The sequence below is a fragment of the Tetrahymena thermophila genome (genome assembly GCF_000189635.1).
Source record: "Tetrahymena thermophila SB210 genomic scaffold scf_8254007, whole genome shotgun sequence".
Classification (NCBI taxonomy): Eukaryota; Ciliophora; class Oligohymenophorea; order Hymenostomatida; family Tetrahymenidae; genus Tetrahymena; species Tetrahymena thermophila.
The window spans coordinates 1-22,569 of record NW_002476012.1 but is presented as its reverse complement, the minus strand read 5'-3'; the positions used below and the strand labels follow the sequence as shown (position 1 = coordinate 22,569).

Sequence of the window (22,569 nt, the reverse complement as noted above, 5' to 3'; positions counted from 1 at the left end):
AATTATGGCAGAGTAAGCTGATTAATTGTATAAAATTGTTACTATGTAAAATGTTTGAAGTATATTGTTTTACAATTTTTATATATTAAGTATTTTAATCCCATCTATTGCTGCCCATGCTTGCGAAATTTATCGATTTGACTTAAAAAAGCAGTATCCTACAAATTAGTTAGAAGCACTTGCTTGTGTAGTTTTGCCTAATAAGAAATAAGAATCGTCTGTTGAATCAGATTATATAAAAGAGAAGTCATATAACTATGCTAGAGGGATGTTTTTTATTTACAAAACTAATTGCAAATTTGAATTGAGAATTATAAAAATTTAATTCTAAAGATACATATTAATCTCAAAGATATTGTTAGGGTATGTTCTAACTTTAGTTTTAACGATTTAATCAGATGCCTGATATCTTGAAACGAAATTCACTTAATTTTATTAGTAATCTAATTAATATAACGCACAGTACTACTAATATTATATAATTATTTGATTATTTGATTGTAGTGAAATGAATTATATTTAATCAGTATAATTAGAAAATTAAAAAGAACTTAACTACTCTTAGTCTATTTTATATATAAATAAATTCTGGTTAAATATAATTGCGCAATAAGATTAATAAACTGAAATTTAAGGAATAAAACCTTGAGAATCATCATTTATTTTCCAAATTTATTTGAAAGCAAACGAGTCAATTTAAAAGACCGTTATCGAATTATTATAAATAATTAAGATATCGTAATTAGCTAAATAGTAAATTTTTTGACATGATTAATTTGAGTCTAGTATTGAATGTATAAAAAGAGGATCATAAATATGAGAAATGTCCCAAATAAATATTCCTTCATTTGCGCAGTTAGCCATTAAATTAATATTATCCATAATAAGGGTATGTTTTATTTAACTTTAAATTGTTTGGTAATTGAAATAATAATTCTAGATTACATACTATTGTCTCTCTTCACTCAAATTATTCTGAATGGAGATATTCTTATTTAAAATGAATGATTATATTTGATTTCCGACTATTAATAGTCTATCTTAAATATTTTATTGAGTTACAGCAGGTAAATATTTTAACTGCTTAGGACTATCGATAATCACTGCAATCTAATTTAGCAATTTAATCTGGATAACTTAATTTTCTAAATATATCTCTAATTGCTAAACAATTTAATTATCTAATAAGATAATGGCTTATGTTTTTTCTTAAAATTCAATAACAATTAATTGCAGAATGCTTTAAGAAATAAAGCTAAAACTTTACAATTAAACCATTTTTTCGTCCATTATGATTACGCTGCTTTAAAATTAGATGATTAAAAATTCTTCGCTGTTTAGCTGGAAAATTTGCAATTTCAGTGGATTTGACTGCAAAGAAACAGTAACACAATCTTTTTAGCCAATCTAAAACAAATTAAAATTATTTTTAAAAATTAAGTAATAAATTTAAGAAGAAGCGCTTTTTGTGATATCTTATAAGTCTGTTTAAATTCTATAAGAGCATTTAAATTATTTAAATGTAAAAGGCAAAATTAATATCTGATTTTTATCTCCAACTGAAACTTCTTCTATTAAGATCCCATTCTCGTTAGTTAAAATAATAGCGCTATTAAATATCTATACAGAAACATTACTAGAGAAAGAATATGAGTGGGAATTAGCATTCAAGGATGTAAAATCTGGTAGAGTAAAAATTAATTAAAACTCTATTAAATTATTATTTTTTTGAACAATGTATGCTAAGACATAATTTTTAATTTAATTCAAATAGATAGAAAATTGATAATTAAAAGAACTTGTTTGTATTTAATTAATATATGCTAAATTATTTGATATTAAATCCCATCTAAAAATAGATAAATCATACTATAGCACAATAATGTAATTTTAAATGTAATAAATTGCCATATATTTCTCTGAAACAGGTATTTGAAATTAAATTTAGCCATTTAACCTATCAACTAAGATAATCTTATTACTTAATTCAATCAGTATAGTCTCATTTTCATATGCTAACAAATTTTTAAGATTGGAAGCACTGCTATCAAAAATTATCTCTGAAAAATAGCTTTATGAGCAACTCTCAACTCTATTGCAGGTATTTTAACTAAGGCTTTGACTATACTATAAGGGGCAAACAGCCACACAATTTTCTTAATTTTAGCTCACATTCTTGCTATTATTATAAAAGAATAATCCTTCCAAGCAGTTTTTATACACACAACTATTCTCACTCAGTTAAAAATCTGCAAGACATTAAATGCACTGGAGGCTCTAATTACAATCTTAGCATCCTATGCCACAACTATTCAGTTATTGTTAGCTTGCTGTAATACAAATTTAGTAAAATAATACAATTATAACAAAATTTGTTTTAACTTTTATGTATAATCGCCTATCCATATTTTATAATTACTTCTACTTATTTTTATCTTATTTATTTTTTTAATTAAAAATCTAATAATAAATAATAATAATACTCAAAAACAAGTAAATTATAGTGTATTTATAAATATTCTTTTTTTATTATACTTTGTTGAAAAAGTATTACATTTTAAATAGCAATCTAATTTACTTTATTTGCTATGGCTTTTAATAAGAAATTATTATTTAATATAGTTTATGTGAATGTTTGAATGCAAATAAATAAATTAATATACAAATATAGAAATCTAATACAAATTATTTATAGTAATAATAAGGTAAAATATTGTTTTTATTGTTTATAAATATATACTAATTTATGTTACTTTTATAATTATATTCACAATTTAAATTTTTTAAAAATTTTAGATTTTCTCAATTTTTTTTTTTTGAGTTTTGAATATTTTTATTTTTTGTAATTGTTATCATAATATAATACATATTTTTTAACTATTCTATTATAAATTTATTTATTATATAATAATTAAACTCATTTAAGTAACTCTAAAGCTCAATTATTATATCTTTAAAAATCAAATTATTTGCATTTTTGTTATACAGGAGTATATTCTTTTATCTAAATCAGTTAAATATTATCTGTTATTAAATCTCTAAAAATATTTTTAGATTAATTCAGCTTATAAGTTTTCAGATTATAGAATATTAAGTTGTTCTTCGAAGTAGTTCTTATACGATTTTTCTTTATTATTTTTAGAGATATTATTTTGAGAATTAAAATAAAATTATATTAAATATTTATTTAAATTTACAGTTTAATGGAGAAAATCCTACTAATTTTATTGCTGAAACTTGTTCTCGATCAAGCAATAGCAAGATAGATTTTTTTAAAAAGATAATATCCTTGAATAACTCTTATATCTCTAAACTTTTTATAACTTGTTACCCTATTTCTTCTTTTACTATCTATGCAAAATCAACTTAATTATTTGTCTTATTTTTTTAGAATAATTTCTTGATGCTCATCCATAAACTTTTAGTTCTTCTATTTTTATAACAAAAAACATAAAAAATTAAATAATAAATTTAAATAGTATTTTACTTTCTTTAAAATAGTATTTCTTTAACTTAGTTTAATGTATTTGAATTTTAAATGGCTTATAATTTTTTTACAAAATAATCATGTAATAAAGGAATTTCTTAAGTTTGTTATATTTCATTAATTTTATCTTATTTTTTGGATTATTTCGGTTGATTAAAAATAATAACATGCTTTAAAAAATTATCTTTTAATAAATTTTAGTCTGAGTATTAAACCTATTATTATTATTTTTATTGATCTTTTCTTTAATTATAATTTTATTTATTTTCAATTTGATTTTTCTCTTTAAAAACTTAAGTTAAATCTACAATTTATTCATTTTCTTACTGCTATTCGTTTATTTGTTATATCATTTTTAATTCAGGAAAATATTGTTATTTATTTTCAATTAAAGATTTATTATCATTTAAACATAAAAAGTTATTATTTTTCATAATTGGGAAGATCATATTTTAGTTTTATTCTTTTTGAAATGATAATTATTAGATCTAATCTTTTTAAATTGCCTCGCTTTTCTTTTTAGATAACTTGGTTTAATTTAAAAATTCAATTGACTTAGAATCAAATTATGGAATACTCGTTTAATCTAGTCTTTCAGGTTCTATAAGTTGTTATTATCCACTTTAATCATTTAAAATCTATGGATATATAGTTTATTGATAATCTAAAAGTCTTTTATCTTTTAATATTTATTCATAAGTATCTTGATGCAAATTCTGCATGAACAATGTAAAAAAATCCTTTTGTATTAAACTTTAAGAAGATTTCCTACAAAAATATCCAATCATCATAAGGATAGAAAATAAACTATTTACTAAAGCCAATACTTCTGGAAAAGTTGGAAATTAAATTTAAACTATTTAAATAACATCATCCATACTCATATTTATTTGAATATAAGGAGAGTTATTATTATTATTAAATTACTAAGTATAAGCATTATATTAAAAAGGTGCTGAATATTCCTCTTCAGTTTAAATAATGAAACCTTATTTCACTTTTGTATTTTATTCTTATGTTTTGAAAGTTGCTATCTAAAAAGAGTTAGATTCCGTAAATATCACCGAATGCTTGAAATTTACTTAATATTGCTATGAAGTAATATTGTACTGTTCAGTACGTAATTTTATATAAAACTCACTGTAATCTGCATCAAGAAAATTATTTATTGCTTCTTACTGTGCACAGTTATTTGGAATAGAAGTTTTGAAATTATCAGTTGTTAAACATCCATAAGCTAGTATCATTATCTAAGTATTATAAGAACCATCAAAAATAGTTTTCAATTTATAAAGCTAATTTAAATTTTAAAGATCGAGACAATTATATTTTACAAGAGTAGGATTCGTACATTAAATAATACTTAATGGTATAAAATTTAATTTTTAATTAACAGCTTAAATGAAATATGCTTGATAAACTATATAAGTTTAGTTCATTTAAGCCTAATATTCATCAATAGTAGTTGTTTAATTATACATGAATCTAAATGAAATTATGTCATTATGAAGATCTACTTCCGAATAATCATTAGTTACAAAATTTTGAGATCTAAACTTTGGATCTATTTAATTGTTAAAATACCTCTAAGTTAGATATATGAAATAAGAGAATACAGTTAAGATGATTAATAATGATAGAAATGCTCCTAATCTAGTTCCAACTTTAATTGAATTTTATTGTAAATAAAAAAAGAAATGTGATTAAAACAAATCTAACTTTCTAAAATTCATTTTTTTATTTGTTAGCAAAACTATATGTGCTTAGTAGAAATAATTAATTGATTTTTGAGTTTACTTACTTACTTTCCTATATTTGTTTAGAATAAATTAATTAAATTTTACAATAACTCAATTAAAAATAATACTAAATTACTTACATTAAATACTAACTAAATAAGAATACATCAACAAACTATAATCAATCAAATTTATTTCTGTTGAATCAAATTTACAAAAAAATGTTGACTTAATTATGAATTATTTTAATAAGTAATAATTATTTTCTTTGTTAGTAAACATAAACCAATAAATTTTCATTATCAAAAATAACTTATATAAACATTAGTAAATATTAAGATTAAATTGCTATAAATCCTTATTTATTTATTCTCTCATCTTAAAACCCCCTCAAAGGAAATATTTAAAATAAATTTTTTTAGAAATTTTTATTTTAAAATATTTAATTTTGCACAATTTTAAAAATTAATGGTATAAATAAAATAGTTTTGATTATTTGATTAAAATTTAATAAATAACTAACTATTTATCGTATCTATGTAGAGATTAATTAACCATAATTTATTAAAATTAATATTTTTATTTCCTTAACTGTTTGTTAGTTTATTCTTATATTTACTTTGTATTTTCAATTCTTTTTAAAGAATATAAATTTTATTTAGTAAATTAGGCTAATAGATTAAAACAATTGCTTATCTAGGAAGGCTTTAAGTAATAATTAAAAAATATTTTAATTGATGAAAGCCATTTTTGATCAGATTTTTTTTTGTTGTTAGTTTTTTATCAAACAAACACGTTTAATGTGTTTTGAAATTAGCAAGATATATGCATACTTTTGATTATTTGAAATTTTTATAAAATGCTAAGCTAAAATAAAAATTGTTAAGCATATTCAATCAGTTTGTTAATTAATTAATTTAGCTTTTAAGCAAGAAAATGGAAAGATTTAAATAATTCGACTATTTTAGAAAGGTGTAGGATGACTTAAAGTCAGAAAAAACTCTAATTGGAGGATTAATAGGATTTTCAACTATTTTTTTAGTGATTACATTAGTCATCTACGAGACATACTAAGTTTTTTTTGGAAATTACAAAACTTTTCCTTTTATCAACAATTATAATCCTAATGAAAAAGTAAGAGTCAATTTAAACATTACATTTGAAGAAATATTTTGCAAGGCTCTAAGCGTAGATTATCAAGATGTTAGCGGAGCTCATCTTGAAGATATGCATTGGACAGTACATAAAATTAGACTAGATTAATTCGGAAAATTTATAAATTATGATTCTGCTAATGATATCAAGAAGTAAGAGTAGAAATTCTATCCTGGCAATCCATTCTTTGAAGCAGTTAAAACAAATAACTAGGTGTAAAATCAATTTTCTAATAGCGTATCTTGTTATGGAGCAGAGCTGTATGAAGGATAAATTTGTTTAACTTGTTCTGACGTGTTAATCGCTTTTGCTTAAAGAGGATGGCCTTGTAATTTATTTTACATTATATTTATAAACTAGTTCATAAGGGTTTAAATTTAGAAAAATTGTTAGATTTTTGCATTAAATTTAATATTTAAACTCATATTTGATAAATCTGCTTAAATCCATTTTTGCTTTGAGATATTTTGAATAGGTTTTAAAATATTTTAGCATTTGAAATGAATAAATAATAAAAATTATTACAGTTATTAAATAATTAATATTATCTTTGTGTAAAATTAGAACCTATGAAAGAATAAATCAGCTAATGCAATGAAGGAACAAAAGAAAATTTTAAAACTGTTTAGATGCTTGATGGAGAGGTTAAATAGAGCAACGCTGTTAATGTGTTCAGACCACCTCCTGATCAAAATAATTTAATAGAGATTTTATAGAGAACAAATATTGTAGAGTAAATTAAAAGCTAGATAGATCCTAGAATATATGATGTTATGGATGAAAATGATACACAATTTTTTAATCAAATACTAGCAGAATTAAATGAAATTTAGTTTAACCCAGAAGAAAATTCATTAATGCAATAAAATTATGAAATAACTTCTAGAGTGTAGTAAATTTAGATTTTGATTTAAAAGTATTATATTTAATTGCAAGCCATAAAGCCTAAAGAGATTAGTCTTTAAACATCTGCTGACTATTTAAACTTATCCGAGATACCTTCTACCAAAAAAGTTTTATTTTAAATGCAAATTAGCAGACCAGTTTGCAATGAATCTATTGTTTATAAAGTTAGATTAAATTCTACTCTCAGCTAAATTCAAAACAGTGCTTAAACGTCAGAATTTTTTAAAAATGAAGGACTTTAAACTATGAATGAAAGAGAATGCATTCACATATTTCCTATTTTTATAGAGAAAAGCCCTTATAACCAAATGAGTATTCTTCTTTCAATTCCTGATTTTGATGTTTAGTAACAATATATTTTTGAGGAAAAAAATTGGAGCATAACATTGGAGTTGATTAAAGACTCAACCACTTAAAAGTTTATAAGCCAAAATAATAAAAAAACTATTCACATTCAATTTATTCCTTAGAATTTAAACGAGTAAATCAATTAAACTGAATAGAAATATGGACAATAAGATAACTCACAAAATGAATTAATCCAAGAAGAATCTTTACCAAATAATACCGAATAATAATAACAGTAACAATAAGACTAAGTATAAAACACTTAATAAGATGAAAACTAACATGATTAGGGAAAGAAGAGAGTCTTATTCTAACAAAATTACGGTCATGAAACCATCACCGGAGATAGAGTAAAATTAATAATAAAATAACATATCATTTTTTAATAAATATAATTAAAATAATTTTAGGTATTTTCCTAACAAACATTAATTGAAATGTAATAATAATTAAATCAAAGAGAAAAGTGCCAAATATATGGTCATTTTTATGTTAAGAAAGTTCCAGGCAACTTCCATGTCTCATTCCATAATGAGGGTTTACTTTTGATGAACTCTAATCTAATTTTCAACTTAAGACACACCATTCATACTCTAGAATTTACTACAGTAAAATATAACTTAAATATTATTATTAATTTTATTCTATTAAATTTTTAAAAATAATTATCAAAGACATTTTTAAAAACTTTATTTATTTATTTATTTTAGGAAGATGGATCTTTGACATTAGGAAAGTATACTAAATCTTCAAATCCTCTTGATAAAACAATTCACAATCCTGGTCATGGAATGGATACTGATTACTATTTAAAAGTAGTAAATACTGTATTCGAAAATATGCTTAGTGAACATAACAACATATATTCATTTACTTCATTAGAAACTAGTGGTGTTAGAGACTTTAGATTACCATCTGTAAATTTCAGATATGAATTTGACCCTATTACAGTGCTTCACTACAGAAAAAGTAGATCTTTAACTCAGTTTATTGTTACTCTTTGTGCTATTGTTGGAGGTTCTATAGCAATATCTAAATACATTTATACTCTCTTGATCAAGTGAATGCATTCAAAAAACTACAAAATCTAAGCTTAGTTTCTAAAACAAACACTACTTAAATTGTATATTTTTTAAACAAAAATACGTTTTTATATTTTCACCTTTTATACTTGTTTTTAAATTTAATTTTAAATATTTTCTTTTTTTCAACAATTCTAGTTTAAGAATTCTTTAATCAATTTATAATAGATTAATTAAATAATTTATATTAAAATTTATAAAATTTATTTCTTTTGTAAGCGATTTGTACAAATTTTAGATTTTACCATAAAGTATTTATTTGTAATTTATTTTTGAAATCAAAAAAATTAATAAAATTTGATCCATTTAATTTAAAAGAAAATATATACTCTCCTGTTATAGCATGTATAGTATCAATAACATGAAGCGCTTTTCTTAATTTGTAATTTAGCTGGCTAAAATAAGTCTTCAGTAATAAATCCATTTTAAATAATTTAATCAGAAATAGTTTGATTAGCAAAATAATTTTTCTTTTTTTTGAAAATTGCTGAAAATCTTTTCATAAGTTAAACCTAGGACTTGTTAGATAAATAAATAAATTAATTTAAATTTAAGTTTTAATGCATGCATAAAATAACTGTATGTTTTATCAGTATTGAATTTGATATTTATTTCCTCTTTATTTTATATTAATTAATGAAAACTAAATGAATGCTTTTTTCTTTGTTTTTGTTTAGATAAACTTCAATTGAGGAGCTTATTGATCAAATTTTCCGAAACATAAAGGCTCACTATCTGGCCTATAATATTGAATTAAAATCCTTGTGGCGCAATGGTAGCGCAGTGGCCTCCTAAGCCAAAGGTTGTGAGTTCGAATCTCACCAAGGATGTTTTTTTTTTTTTAAATTTTAAAATATAAAAACTAAAAAAAAATAAAAAATGAATAACATACCAAAAATTAAAATAAATATAACAAAATGTGTTTAAATAATAATGACTTTAATATGATGGTAGAAAATTTTACTACAAGAAATTATGCTAATTATATAAAGACTAGTTATCCAGGATTAAATATTGTACTAAAATCCTTGTGGCGCAATGGTAGCGCAGTGGCCTCCTAAGCCAAAGGTTGTGAGTTCGAATCTCACCAAGGATGTTTTTTTATTTTTTGGTTTATTTAATATTTTTGAATTAATTTTAAAAATGATAATGAAAATATTCTTCTATTAATTAAAAATTCACATAAATACATTTTTAATATTTGCATTTTAAATAAATTATTAAGAATCTAAAAATATACATTCATTCATTTATTTATTATTTTTGATGAAGTATTTATTAACTTTCTAACTCCTACTTTTGCGAAAGAATGAATATATGAATAAATGAAAGAAAGAATGAAAAGAAAGGAACTAAAAACTATAAATTAATTATATTTAGTGAATATTTTTGAATATAAATCTTTAATAAAGATATTGATTGATTATTATTAATTAATTAGCTGTTTAGTATGAAAACAATTAGATAAGGTGTCAAATTTTCTTAAAAATTAGCAAAATTGAAAGAAAATTAGGAGACTTTCGATTACAATTTGATAGATTTCTAGCATCCAGATTTTACTAATTTAGAATCAAAATGTTTACCAGTTCAAGGCTTTACATAAACTTTAAAGAGCGAAATTTTGAATTTAAAATACCATGCTGAAGTATCAGGCAGAGTTAATTTAGCAGCAAATTAAATTGGTATCCCTAAAAGATTTATTGTATTGGCTAAGCCAGATTATCTATACAAGCGTGTATGGGTTAATGATAATTTAGATATTTAGCATCTTCATGCACTTGTAAATCCTAGAATTTTAGATAAAGATAAAGTAACATTTTTTGATTATTTTAATTATAATCAGCCATGTTTATATTAATCAAATTTTCAAAAAGTTTATGGAATACGATTGGGAATAAACAGCATGTTTCCCCACTGTAAGATTTAGAAGATTAAGATATCATCATATATTAGTTTAGTATTTAAATGAACAAATGGAATAAGTAGAAGTAGAAATGAATGGTTGGGAATCTAGACTATTCTAGTAAAGTTTAGATCATCTTAATGGCATAATACCATTTGATGAAGTTAAGAATATGCTAGACTTTGAGTTATTACCCGAATACAATGATGAAAAACTTATATTAGATGAATTTAATGTAAAATAAATACTTTTTTATAAATTTAAATATTCTAACATAATATTATTCTATCAAACAGGACTTTAAACTTTATAGATTATTCGGTAAAGAGAAATAAATCCCTCTTACTGCATAAAAAAAGGGAGGTAATTATGGTCCTTCTTCTATTTCAGAAACTATCAATGAATAGAAACAAGATTAGCCAAAAATATTTTAAAATAAAACCAAAAAGTAAAAGCCATAAAGCAAATGAGATAAATTAGAATTAAATTTATATTTTTTATTTATTTAGTTATTAAAATAATGTCAATCTATTTATTAAGTATTCTTTTTTTATATTGAATATTTATAAATTTTATCTTAAGTTTTTCATTATAAAATAATATATTTTTTTCTTCTACCCTTTTATCATTTATTTAAAAAAGAAAATAAATTTACAATTTTTCTTATATAAATAACCATTTCATTAACCAAAACATTGATATTTTAATTAATTTAATCTCAATTAGAAATATATTTGAATCTTAATATTATAGCAGTAATTTAAAATGTGTATCAACTTTTTTAGATAATTAATTAATTAATTACTTTTATTTTACAAAATATTTAAATTTTTAAACTGTAAACATTTTTTTGATATAGTTTTATTTTAATTACTTCTATTAAAGGACATATTTTCTTTAGTAATTATTAAAAATTTTATTTATATTTTTAGCATATATTAACAACAAAAATCTAATTTATTATTATTGCACTTTGCAATTTTAAAAAATAGTCATCGCTATCTATTTATTAGCAATCATTTAATTAATATTTTTAAATTTTATTTTCTGATATATTTTGATGCATTAAATGAAAAATAGTAAGTGTGTCATCAAAATATTTATAAATTTTGCTGAAAAATTAAAAAATATTGATCTAAATTTTCAAATGGAAAGTTTTCTTTAAATTGGTTATGAAGGTGTATCAGGCTTAGGTTCTGCTTTAGTAAATTGTATTAATCTCTCAAATTTGACACTTGACCTTAGGTAAAAACAGCTTATTTGTTTAGGATTGTGATATTTTTAAATATAAAAACTAATTAAAAACAATAAAGCTCTTTTTTCTTTTTCTTTTTATTGTGCTGGCTTTTTTTTGTTCTTTCTTTGTTAATTTAGCTCATCATTTTATTTTCAACTTTTGCTTTTATTATTAATTTATTAATCTTATTGTTTCATATTGTTTCTTCATTTTTTCCTTCAAATCAACTATTTAATGATATATTTTTTCTTTAATATTTAAAAAGTGGCAATTAAATTGGTGATGAAGGTACATCAGGCTTAGGTTTTGCTTTAGCAAAATTCATTAATCTCTCAAATTTGACACTTCAGCTTGAGTAAAACAGTTTATTTGTTTTAGATTGTGATATTTTTAAAGTTAAAAACTAATTAAAAACAATAAATATCTTTGAATTTATTTGATAGCTTTTGTTTGATTTATTTTTTTATCTTATTTATACCACTAATGCTATTATATTAATAAATTTAAGAATTAATTTATAATTTAAAAGTTTATTCTATTTTAATATTTATTTAAAATTTACACAAATTTATTTTTAAATTTTTAGCTCAAAGAATGGATTATAAAAATTCAAAATAAAAAGCAAGTGTCTTAAATCAAAAAGATTAGTTGTCTTTAAATTGATAAATATGTGACTAAAAAAGGATGAGTAAATATTAAATATTTGAATAATATTATATTTTGATAAAGTTTTTTAACCTCAAATATAAACAGATAGATTTATTTTATTATTGATTTTATATTTATTAATATCATTCATATTTTTGTAAATAAGTAAATTATTTATAAAAAATAAAAAAATTTAAAAATTAAATTTAGTTAAATAAATTAATTCCTCTTAAGCAAACCCTATGGTTTCTCCAAAAATGATCAAATAATTTGAAAGTTTTAGTGTTATATTTAGAGGTGTAACGATATCCATTTTTTGTATACAATACGATATTTCGATATTTAAAAATTGATTGATACGATATTCGATATTTCGATACTATATTAAAAGTTATTAATTTTCTTTAATTAATGTATAAAACTAAATTTTTAAGAAAACCTTAAATTAAGGTATTTAAAGCTACATCAAATAATATATAATGAAGGCAATAATTAAAACTCAGCTGAAACAAAATACATTAAACAATAATCTAATATATTTAAGCAAATTCAAGAAAGTATACTCTCAATATTATATGAAACATTAACAATAAATTTAATATAATTCTAAATACTTGATTAAAAACTAGTAAATACATAATAAATAAGTGATGAAACGTTAAAGTTTTCAATCAAGTTTAATTTAACACTTTTAAATATAAAAATCTTATTTCAAAATTAGATTAATTAAAAGTAAATAAATCTATTAAAATTAAAAAATAGATATTTAGAAATTTTAATGATCAAAAAGAAAATTCAATAAATAAACATTAATATTATTTAGATAAGTAATTATATTTAGAATATTTATAAATAAATAATTTTTGTCTAAGAAGTATTTTTAAAATAGATTCAAATTAAAATAAAATTATAAATTAAAGTTATAAAAATAAATAAATAAATAAATTTGATATATTATTTTATTTTTCTAATAGAATTTTCTCTAAGATTTTTATGAATTAATTTATAAAGTTATTTAGATATTGAAAATTGGTATTTAAATTTGATTAATTTTCTAACTAAACAAAAATAGATGTTTGATATTTTTTAAAGTAAAGAGGAGTATTATGGCTCTTTTTTTAATGATAATTTATAGGAAGAGCAGTAAAATTAAATAAAAGATAAAGTTCATTTAAAATAGCTGCTTACAATTATGAGCAAAAAAAAGTTAGAAAACATGTTGCCAATAAGAGTATTAATTATCTCATTTATCATAATTATTATTTTTTTATCTATTTTTACTCATTTTTGCTAAAATTAAAAGAAAGAAATGGTTTTATGTGAAAAAAATTGTTACCAAGCTGTTGATTTTAATAATATAACTGAGGATACCGCAGAGGAGTTGAGAGAATGTAAAGTTAAATGCAAAGCTCCTCTTGATGATGTCATTAAATATTTAGATAGTATTAATTATCTTTCTGAAAATAAAATGAAAATGTGTACAAAAAGCTGCAAAAAAAAAGTTGAATAAGAAAAAGGTAGCACTTTAGGAGTTTATGATGAGTGTTTATGGATTTGCTATAATAAATTAGACAGAAGATATAAGGAATACTGGAGAAATTTAAAGAATGACGTAATAAAAAAGCACTTTTCTAAAACATTTGAAGAGATGGAAGTCTAACACTCTACTACTTAAGCTTAGAAATGATATAAAAATAATTCTATTCAAATCAAATCAATATATTTTTTCAGATAATCATAATTGAGCTATTTAATTGAATTATAAAACAATTTCATTTGACTTATTTATTTTAATTTATGCTAAATGCTTTTACTTTAACATATAAATTGATTTCTTATTAATATATAAGTATCAAATAAGTATAAACTAAACTAGTTTTAAAAATATTATGTACATTATAGTTAAAGTATTCATTTATAAAAATAGCAAAAATTATTTTGGTATTTTAACCTATTTTTAAATTAACAATTATTATAATGATTAAAAATTAAAAGTTTTATTTATATAAAAAAAGATAAGATAAAAACTATATTAAAATACTTAATTCATATTTAAAAGATTGATTTACATAAAAAATAAGAATCCTTCAACAATTAATAATTGCTTAATGATAAGCAAAGTTTCCCTTTTTATCTAACTATAAATTTTTTATAAACTAGTCTTTCTAGCAAACAATTAAATTAAATATATTCACTCACTATCCATATACAAGAACTATTTTTTTGTTTATAAAAATCAAGAAATTTTATAATTAAAATAATATTACTTGAATGAATAAATTTTATTTGAAATTCAAATTCATACTCCTGTTTTTATTTAAAATTATTAAAATGTTATTTTCAAAAGCTATTTATAATTATTTTTTTATAGAAAATCACATAAAAAATGAAGAATAAAATATATAAAACTTTACATGATTAGAGCCTGATATAATTACAATTTTTAAAGAGTTTGATTTCTTTTTATCAAAAACACCTCAAAAAATGAATGAAAATTCCTATCAGATCAATTAATTTTTATTTTTTTTATAGTTAATTAGAAATATTGAAAGATAGTTAGAATGAAAGATATTACTTTAGGCTTTATAAATAAGCTTAGATATTATATGATATTTTATGAATTTCTGAAAGATTAAAGCTATTAATAGGAATGCTGATATATAAGATGGAAGAAATTTGGTGAAGGAATTATAATTAATTGTTTTAAATATGTAATCTATTTTGGTGAATTTGGAAGACTACAAAGTGCGTAATAATTTTCTTAGACAGAATTTAATCTTACTCAGTATGATTGATCGATTGATTTTGTAAATAAATAAATACCTGAAAGAATGAATTTATAATGTCAGCTATTGCGTAAGATACAATATTTTTGAATCTGAATAAAATACGTCACTTCTATTCCTTTTAAATGAAAAATCTTATTTGCAATTATTCTTATCAGATATAATTAAAATATATAAAAACAAAAGATATAGATTTCTAATTACAAATTCCTATAAATATATATGACTTTAGTTTTTTAAATCAAATTAATCAGTAAATTATTCAAATAATTAAAATTTTCAATTATTTTTTGCTCAATAATTATAAATTATTCTTATTTTTCATGTACTAATTAGCTAATGTAATTTTTTTTTACACTGCTCTTTAAAATCAACATAAAATTTTAAAAATCAAAACAGATTAAAATTGAAGTTTTTAGATATTATCTGTAAATTGAATATTTTTTTAATTAATCAGAAAATACAGTTAAGTTTATAATGTTGAAATATAAATAGGACATTGTTATATTTAGTAATTGAAATATTGCTTAACAATCAATTAAAAGTTAATAACAAACATTTCCATAAACAAATTTAAAATTTTTAATTTTAAACACAAAAAGTAAATGAGTAAATAATTAGTCAAATAGATTTTTAGCACAGATAAGCTATAATAGAATAAAAACTATTCAAAAATTTAAATTAAAAAACGGACAAAGTTGATATGAAATAGTCCTAGAAAAAGACTGAACAATTGATAATAAAAATATATAAAGATATTATTTAATTTTCAAATGGTTTGTATGATAATCTATAATTATAAACGAATATACAAGTTGAAAGATGAAATTTCTAGATTTATTTTAAAATAAGTTTGAATGAAAGGTAGAACAGCTGCTATAAATTTCAGTTTTAGAATGATTAATAAATAAATAGACATGAAAACGATTATAAAATTTTAAAAAAATTATGCTAAGATTTTTAATAGCAATGTAGAAGACAAACTATTTTTGATTAGATTTGATGTTTCGAAACTTTAAAACAAAGTGTATCTATTTATTTATTGATTTATCAATGTATTTATTACTTGACGATCACGATGATGGTATATAAAATTAGAAATGACGAAATCGAAAATGATGATGATAAACTACTTATTGATTGATAGATTAATCAATGAAAAATAAATAGATCGGTAAATAATCAAAAATCAAACAAATCAATAAGCCATTTGTTAGCAAGCAATCAATCAATCAATCAATTAATTAATAAATAGCTTTCTAATCTTTAATAATAATAAGAAGAAGGAAAATATCAAATAGCGAAGATAAGATCGAATTTTATAATTAAAATATATAAATAATTATCAATTAATTAAAGAAAAACTGAAGGAAAGAAGAAATGACTGACACAAAGAATACATCAGTATTGACAACCTCTACTGGTTCTCCAGTTGATGACAACCAAAATTCCGTCACTGCAGGTGAATACGGTCCCGTCTTATTATAAGACTTCCATCTTATTGATAAGTTGGCTCACTTTGACAGAGAAAGAATCCCTGAAAGAGTCGTCCACGCCAAAGGTGCTGGTGCTTGGGGTTACTTCGAAGTTACCCATGACGTTACCAAGTTCTGCAAGGCCAAGGTCTTCGAAACTGTTGGTAAGAGAACTCCCGTCTTCACCAGATTCTCTACCGTTGGTGGTGAAAAGGGTTCTGCTGATACTGAACGTGATCCTCGTGGTTTCGCAGTCAAGTTCTACACTGAAGAAGGCAATTGGGATATGGTAAAAACGTTAATAATTAATTTATCAAAAAGAAATTTATTGAAGTGAGTTGATTGATACTTTGCTAACAAGCAATATGAATGATTGTTGACAAACAAATCTATTAAACCATAGCATAAGAATTATACAAAATACTTTAAGATAAAACAAATTGCATAGTTTATTTGATCCACTAAGGAGACAGTAATTTCATTCAAAGATTTAAAAATATGAATGAATGTTTTATAGGAGATCTTTTAAAAATTTGAAATGAAAACAAAATGATTAATTGTTTTGGATTATAATAAACTTTGAGCAAGACAATTTAAAGTAAAGTAGAGTCTATTCACTTCAATAACATCATTAAATAGTTAATATATATATCAAATAACTTACTAACTAACTACATTAAAATAAATAAAGGTTGGTAACAACACTCCCGTCTTCTTCATTAGAGACCCCATCAAATTCCCTGACTTCATTCACACCCAAAAGAGAAACCCTCAAACCAACCTCAAGTGCGCTAACATGTTCTGGGACTTCCTTTCCTAGGTTCCTGAATCTGCTCACTAGGTAATGAATAAGACAATTGATTAATTTTGTTGTTTACTTTAATTTTCTTTTCTTCTTGTTAATGAGTTGATAGATATATGAAATAAACAAACAAACAAACTAAGAAATCAATAAAGAAATAAACAAACAAACAAACTAGTCTATTAAATGAATTAATTTAAAATAATGCAAATTTAATAATTAAATTAAAAGAAATGTAAAAGGAACATTAGTTGAAACAATACAATTATTTGATGGAAATAAATATTGATAATATTATTAATTTCTTCTTTTTTACATTTAGAAAAATTCTTATTTCGATTGAATCATTCCATAATTTAAAAAATTTTTAATTAAGTCCTTATTTTACGCAATTATCACACAGCCTGCTCATTTTATAAAATTTAAATTTTCCTTCAAATTTAAGTTTGTTTCTTGAATTTTCTATCTAAGATATTGCTGTTACCATTTTTAAAAAAATATTAGAATACTCAGCATAAATTATTAAAGCTAAATAAAATAAACTAGAATTATACTCAAATAAGCTTATAATTAGATTTTAAATATGCAAAAATTGATTAATTACTTATTCGCATGTTTTATGAAAATAATATGAATGAATGATTCAACTGATTTTAAGTAGAAATAAATATTCCAACTTTATAAATTTAATTAAATTGTAAGAAAAGAATGTAAAACAATAAAGAAGAATTGTCTATTTATTTAATATTTACTAATTCAATTTACACGCTCAAACTAAATTAAAATTTTGAAATATTGCTTCTTTTATATTATTTATTTGCTTACTTAATATTTTAATTCTAATTAATAGGTTACCATTTTGTTCTCTGACAGAGGTACTCCCGATGGTTACAGAAGAATGAACGGTTACTCTTCTCACACCTTCAAGTGGGTTAATGAATAAGGTGAAGCCTTCTGGGTTAAGCTCCACTTCAAGACTGACTCTGGTATTAAGAACTTCACTGCTGCTGAAGCTGATGCCCTTAAGTCTACCAACCCTGACTACGCTACTGAAGACCTCTTCAAGCACATTGCTTAAGGTAAATAAAATAAAATGATTTAATTTAGTATATTCTAATCGTTAATATTAAACAAAATTAGGTGGTAGCGCTTCTTGGACCTTAAACGTCTAAGTTATGCCCATTAACGATGGCTACAAGTACAGATGGAACATTTTCGATGTTACCAAGGTCTGGCCCCATGGTGACTATCCTTTGATCCCTGTTGGTAAGCTCGTCTTAAACAGAAATCCTGAAAACTACTTTGCTGAAACTGAATAATCTGCTTTCTCTCCTTCCCACTTAGTCCCTGGTATGGAACCCTCTTTGGATAAGATGCTCTAAGGTCGTCTCTTCTCTTATCCCGATACCCACAGACACAGACTCGGTGCTAACTACGATCAAATTCCCGTTAACTGCCCCTACAGAGCCAGAGTATCCAACAACTAACGTGATGGTCCCATGTGCGTCAACGGTAATCAAGGATCTAGAGTCAACTACGAACCTACCACTTTCCACAACTACAAGGTTAGACCCGAAACCAAGCTCTCTACCCAAAGAGTCACTGGTTTAGTTGGTAATTAATTATCATATTAAAAGTCTTAAAACAAGTACTTAATTTAATTTTTACAAATAAAAAAGGTCGTTTCAAACCCGCTCACCCCAACGATGACTTCTCTCAACCCGGTGCTTTGTTCCGTAAGGTCATGTCAGATAAGGATAAATCTAACACCGTAAGCAACATTGTTGGCCACATTAAGAATGCTAACAGAGATATCCAAGAAAGATAAGTCAGAATCTTCTACAAGTGCGATGCTGAATACGGTTCAAAGATTGCTACCGCTCTCGGCTTCCCTGCTAACAGATCTAACCTCTGATTACTTTATAAAATATTCCAATCAAATAATTCATTCATTATTAGTTAGTACTTCATAATTATCTATGTACCAGTAGTTAGTTTTTTTATAAAAATATGCTTCATTAAAATCTTCTATTTCTACTTATAAATTTAAGGTTTAAAAATAAACTTATTATTATTTTTGTAGATTAAAAAACATAAACTTAAGAATATTACCTGATATATTCTTGCATAATATTATTATTTGAAATTTAAATTTCTTAAAATAATAAAAGTTAACATTTAAAATTATAATTAAATTTTTATTGAAAAATAACAAGAATTAATACAAACACTAGTAAAGTCAGACTCACAAAACATAATAAAGACAAACTTTTAAATGAAAATTTTTAATTAAATAATTAAATATGTAAACTATTATTGATATTTGGGAGTCTTAAAAAAATTAATGTATAAATCATAGTTAATAATAAATGAGATATATATTTGAAAATTAAGGGAGTTATTGATATATATTTTAAAAAAAGTAATTGTTTATAAAAATGAATGGAAAATTTTATTAAAAATGAATGAAAATCAAATTAGCTTAAAATCATAAAAATTAAATGAAATATCACCATCTATCTGTACCTACAAACACAGTTGGTGGTATTTTAATTACAGGATTAGCAATAAAATTTAATTTAATAATTTTAAGAATACAAAATTTTTTTTTCTTTCATTTTTTAATAAATTAAAATTAAATTAAAAATAGCAAATAAATAATGCAGATAAATTTTGAAACAAAAGAATTAAATTAAAAAAGTTTTTATAAAAATTGACATATAAATCAAATCTTATTTTTTTTATCTAAGATAAAAATAATTTAAAATAGAATAAATAGATTTAAAATAATGGGACAACTTTTACCTAAATCTAAAGTTATTTATTTGAATTTTAAATAATTTGATTAAAATACTTTATAAAATAGAGCAAAACAGATTTTTATAATGATATGGTCATCCAGTAAATTTATTTATTTATTTTGAAGATGCTTTGTTTAATTAAAATTTTAAAAGTCTTTATAAATTGGACGATATTTAAATGACTTTACCTTCAAAGCTTATTGCAAAATAACTTTAACAAAAATATGATATTTCTGATTCTGAGTTTATGGGTATTGAGGGAGTTTAAGGACTAACAAAAGCTTTGAAAAAGTGTACTAATTTGAAAATTCTAAAATTGCAGATTCCTACGTAAAATAATATATTATTATTTTCTTTTTTAAAAAGCTATAATTATATTTTTTAAGTTGCCATAATATAGGAGCACAAGGAGCTAGTTAGCTAGGATAAGCATTTTAATATCTGTTAAACATTTAATAATTACAAATTGACATTTAAGCGTAAAAAATAAATTTTTAATATTATAAAATAAAAATATTATTTATTTAGTGCAAATAGAATATCAGATTAAGGGATTTAAGACTTGATTAAGCCAATCATTCTATTGGAAAAATTATAAGAGTTAGACTTAAATATTCAAGGGTATGGTATATTTACAATTTATAATTATAGGTTTTGTTAAATAATTTTCTTGACTTTAAATAGGGTAAATGAAATAACAGATATTGGAATTCATAGTATTTGTGAAACTTTGAATTAGATGAAAAACATTTAAATTCTAACCTTTTAATTAGATGAGTAAAATTTGATTAAAATGGTTTTTCATTTTAAAGTATTTTTCAGACCAAATTAGGTTTCATAGAAAGGTTTTAAATAAATCATTGAAACCATTTCAAATCTAAAAAATCTAGAAAAACTTGGACTATCAATAAGTTAGTAAATAAATTCTTAATAATAAATATCCTTTAAAAATTAACATATTTTTTAAGATAATTAGGTTTAATTGAATTTGAATATATAGAAAAATTTTACAAAAACAATACTTAAAAAAAATTATAATAACTTAATTTATAACTTAATTCAAAGTAAAATAAAGTTTAAATATGAGTTTAAAATTAATTATCTTTATAGTTTAGAAAACGATTGCATTTCAATTTTGATTAAAAATTGTCCTGAAATTAAAACCTTAAATTTAAATCTCTACTCAAAGTATTTTTATTGATTACTTAATCTAATAAAAAAAATTATTATAAAATTAAATGTATTCAATAAAATATAATTTTAAAAGTACAACATGGCTAAATTAAAAATCAGCACTTAGATTCAATTAGAATATTTAATCGTTTACTGATGTATTAGAAAAACTTACTTTGAACTTCTCTAAGTAATTAAATTTTCATAATTTTATTTATTTATCATAAATTTTTCAGTTATTAAAAAACATCAATAGAATTTATAGAAGAGATTATGAGATATGTATGCCAATGCAAAAATTTGAAAACATTAGAGCTTTACTTTAGGATATTATTAATGGAGTAAAGACTAGAATTTTTTAAAAATATTAAGAATCTTTAGAATTTAAAAACATTAAAAGTTGTCAATTTTTTAGAGTAAAATTACTTTTATCAATAATGAACGATCAGCATTTTTTATTTATAAAAAGAAGAAATTTTCATAAATACTATGAAATATTTCATGCAAAGAGTCTTGTGAGATATGACATTAAATGATAAGATAAAAAATAATTTAAAGAATTTTGTAGATAATAATTTGCTAAAATTTCTTCTCTGAAAATATTTATTTATTTATTTATTGTTTTATCAAAGAAATTAATTTAAATAAAGTAAAATTAAGATAAAATTAATTAATAAACATAAAAATGAAATAAAACTATTTATAAATTTGTTTTATACTTTTTATTATTTTTTTGTTTGTTTATAGTCATAAATCAAATTTCATTAATTAAATTAATCTTATATTTTTATTATCAAACTAAAAATAATCTCCTTGTAAATTTTATAGCAAATTGCCTGCTTTACCTTTAAAAGTTTAATTAATTATAGTATTTAAATTTCTATTACGAAGCTGAATTTAAAAAAATTATTATTTTGAAAATAATTATAAAAAGCCTTTCATTATTTTTTTAATTTGGTTTTTATAAGATCAAATTTAAAATTTACCTAAGAAAATTAAAATAATTAACTAGTTGTAATTTACTTTT

The 22,569-nt window shown here is 21.8% G+C and overlaps 8 protein-coding genes across 8 annotated transcripts in view; 7 read left to right on the top strand and 1 right to left on the bottom strand. All coding sequences in view use genetic code 6, as the record gives it.

Annotated features, from left to right (window-relative positions):
- Window positions 1-414, top strand: part of TTHERM_001146121 (hypothetical protein) — a gene marked incomplete at both ends in the record, with an annotated part of 1,414 nt that extends 1,000 nt beyond the window's left edge. Inside the window, 3 exons of the mRNA XM_012800700.1 lie at window positions 1-27; window positions 91-270; window positions 363-414. The exon at window positions 1-27 is cut by the window's left edge and continues 103 nt beyond it. Coding sequence (XP_012656154.1) covers window positions 1-27; window positions 91-270; window positions 363-414 — 259 coding nt within the window. The remainder of the gene's footprint in view (window positions 28-90; window positions 271-362) is intronic.
- A 1,259-nt stretch (window positions 415-1,673) lies between these two features.
- Window positions 1,674-2,543, top strand: TTHERM_001146110 (transmembrane protein, putative; the record flags this gene model as incomplete). Its single annotated transcript, XM_012800699.1, has 3 exons — window positions 1,674-1,737; window positions 1,797-1,928; window positions 1,996-2,543. 3 exons carry the CDS (start codon window positions 1,674-1,676, stop codon window positions 2,541-2,543), a joined length of 744 nt encoding a protein of 247 aa, XP_012656153.1.
- A 417-nt stretch (window positions 2,544-2,960) lies between these two features.
- Window positions 2,961-4,734, bottom strand: TTHERM_01146100 (hypothetical protein; the record flags this gene model as incomplete). The annotated part of the gene is made up of 3 exons (XM_001026595.2): window positions 2,961-3,127; window positions 3,198-3,430; window positions 3,488-4,734. The coding sequence occupies 3 exons, from the start codon at window positions 4,732-4,734 to the stop codon at window positions 2,961-2,963; spliced, it is 1,647 nt and encodes a 548-aa protein (XP_001026595.2).
- Window positions 4,735-6,084: 1,350 nt separating this feature from the next.
- TTHERM_01146090 (endoplasmic reticulum vesicle transporter) lies at window positions 6,085-8,699 on the top strand (the record flags this gene model as incomplete). Its single annotated transcript, XM_001026594.2, has 4 exons — window positions 6,085-6,709; window positions 6,946-7,985; window positions 8,046-8,243; window positions 8,346-8,699. The coding sequence occupies exons 1-4, from the start codon at window positions 6,163-6,165 to the stop codon at window positions 8,697-8,699; spliced, it is 2,139 nt and encodes a 712-aa protein (XP_001026594.1). The 5' UTR covers window positions 6,085-6,162.
- Window positions 8,700-10,167: 1,468 nt separating this feature from the next.
- Window positions 10,168-11,090, top strand: TTHERM_01146060 (peptide deformylase; the record flags this gene model as incomplete). Its single annotated transcript, XM_001026593.2, has 3 exons — window positions 10,168-10,527; window positions 10,592-10,855; window positions 10,917-11,090. The coding sequence occupies 3 exons, from the start codon at window positions 10,168-10,170 to the stop codon at window positions 11,088-11,090; spliced, it is 798 nt and encodes a 265-aa protein (XP_001026593.2).
- A 2,495-nt stretch (window positions 11,091-13,585) lies between these two features.
- Window positions 13,586-14,258, top strand: TTHERM_01146040 (hypothetical protein). Its single transcript, XM_001026591.3, has 2 exons — window positions 13,586-13,736; window positions 13,809-14,258. Exons 1-2 carry the CDS (start codon window positions 13,698-13,700, stop codon window positions 14,190-14,192), a joined length of 423 nt encoding a protein of 140 aa, XP_001026591.3. The 5' UTR covers window positions 13,586-13,697; the 3' UTR covers window positions 14,193-14,258.
- A 2,413-nt stretch (window positions 14,259-16,671) lies between these two features.
- Window positions 16,672-19,483, top strand: TTHERM_01146030 (catalase heme-binding enzyme; the record flags this gene model as incomplete). The annotated part of the gene is made up of 5 exons (XM_001026590.3): window positions 16,672-17,055; window positions 17,458-17,607; window positions 18,419-18,647; window positions 18,709-19,182; window positions 19,248-19,483. The coding sequence occupies 5 exons, from the start codon at window positions 16,672-16,674 to the stop codon at window positions 19,481-19,483; spliced, it is 1,473 nt and encodes a 490-aa protein (XP_001026590.2).
- Window positions 19,484-20,268: 785 nt separating this feature from the next.
- TTHERM_01146020 (hypothetical protein) lies at window positions 20,269-22,127 on the top strand. The gene is made up of 12 exons (XM_001026589.2): window positions 20,269-20,384; window positions 20,435-20,469; window positions 20,523-20,699; window positions 20,756-20,848; window positions 20,898-20,990; window positions 21,054-21,146; window positions 21,192-21,284; window positions 21,338-21,433; window positions 21,480-21,557; window positions 21,637-21,732; window positions 21,779-21,958; window positions 22,015-22,127. Exons 1-12 carry the CDS (start codon window positions 20,358-20,360, stop codon window positions 22,076-22,078), a joined length of 1,125 nt encoding a protein of 374 aa, XP_001026589.2. The 5' UTR covers window positions 20,269-20,357; the 3' UTR covers window positions 22,079-22,127.
- The last annotated feature ends 442 nt before the right edge of the window (window positions 22,128-22,569 follow it).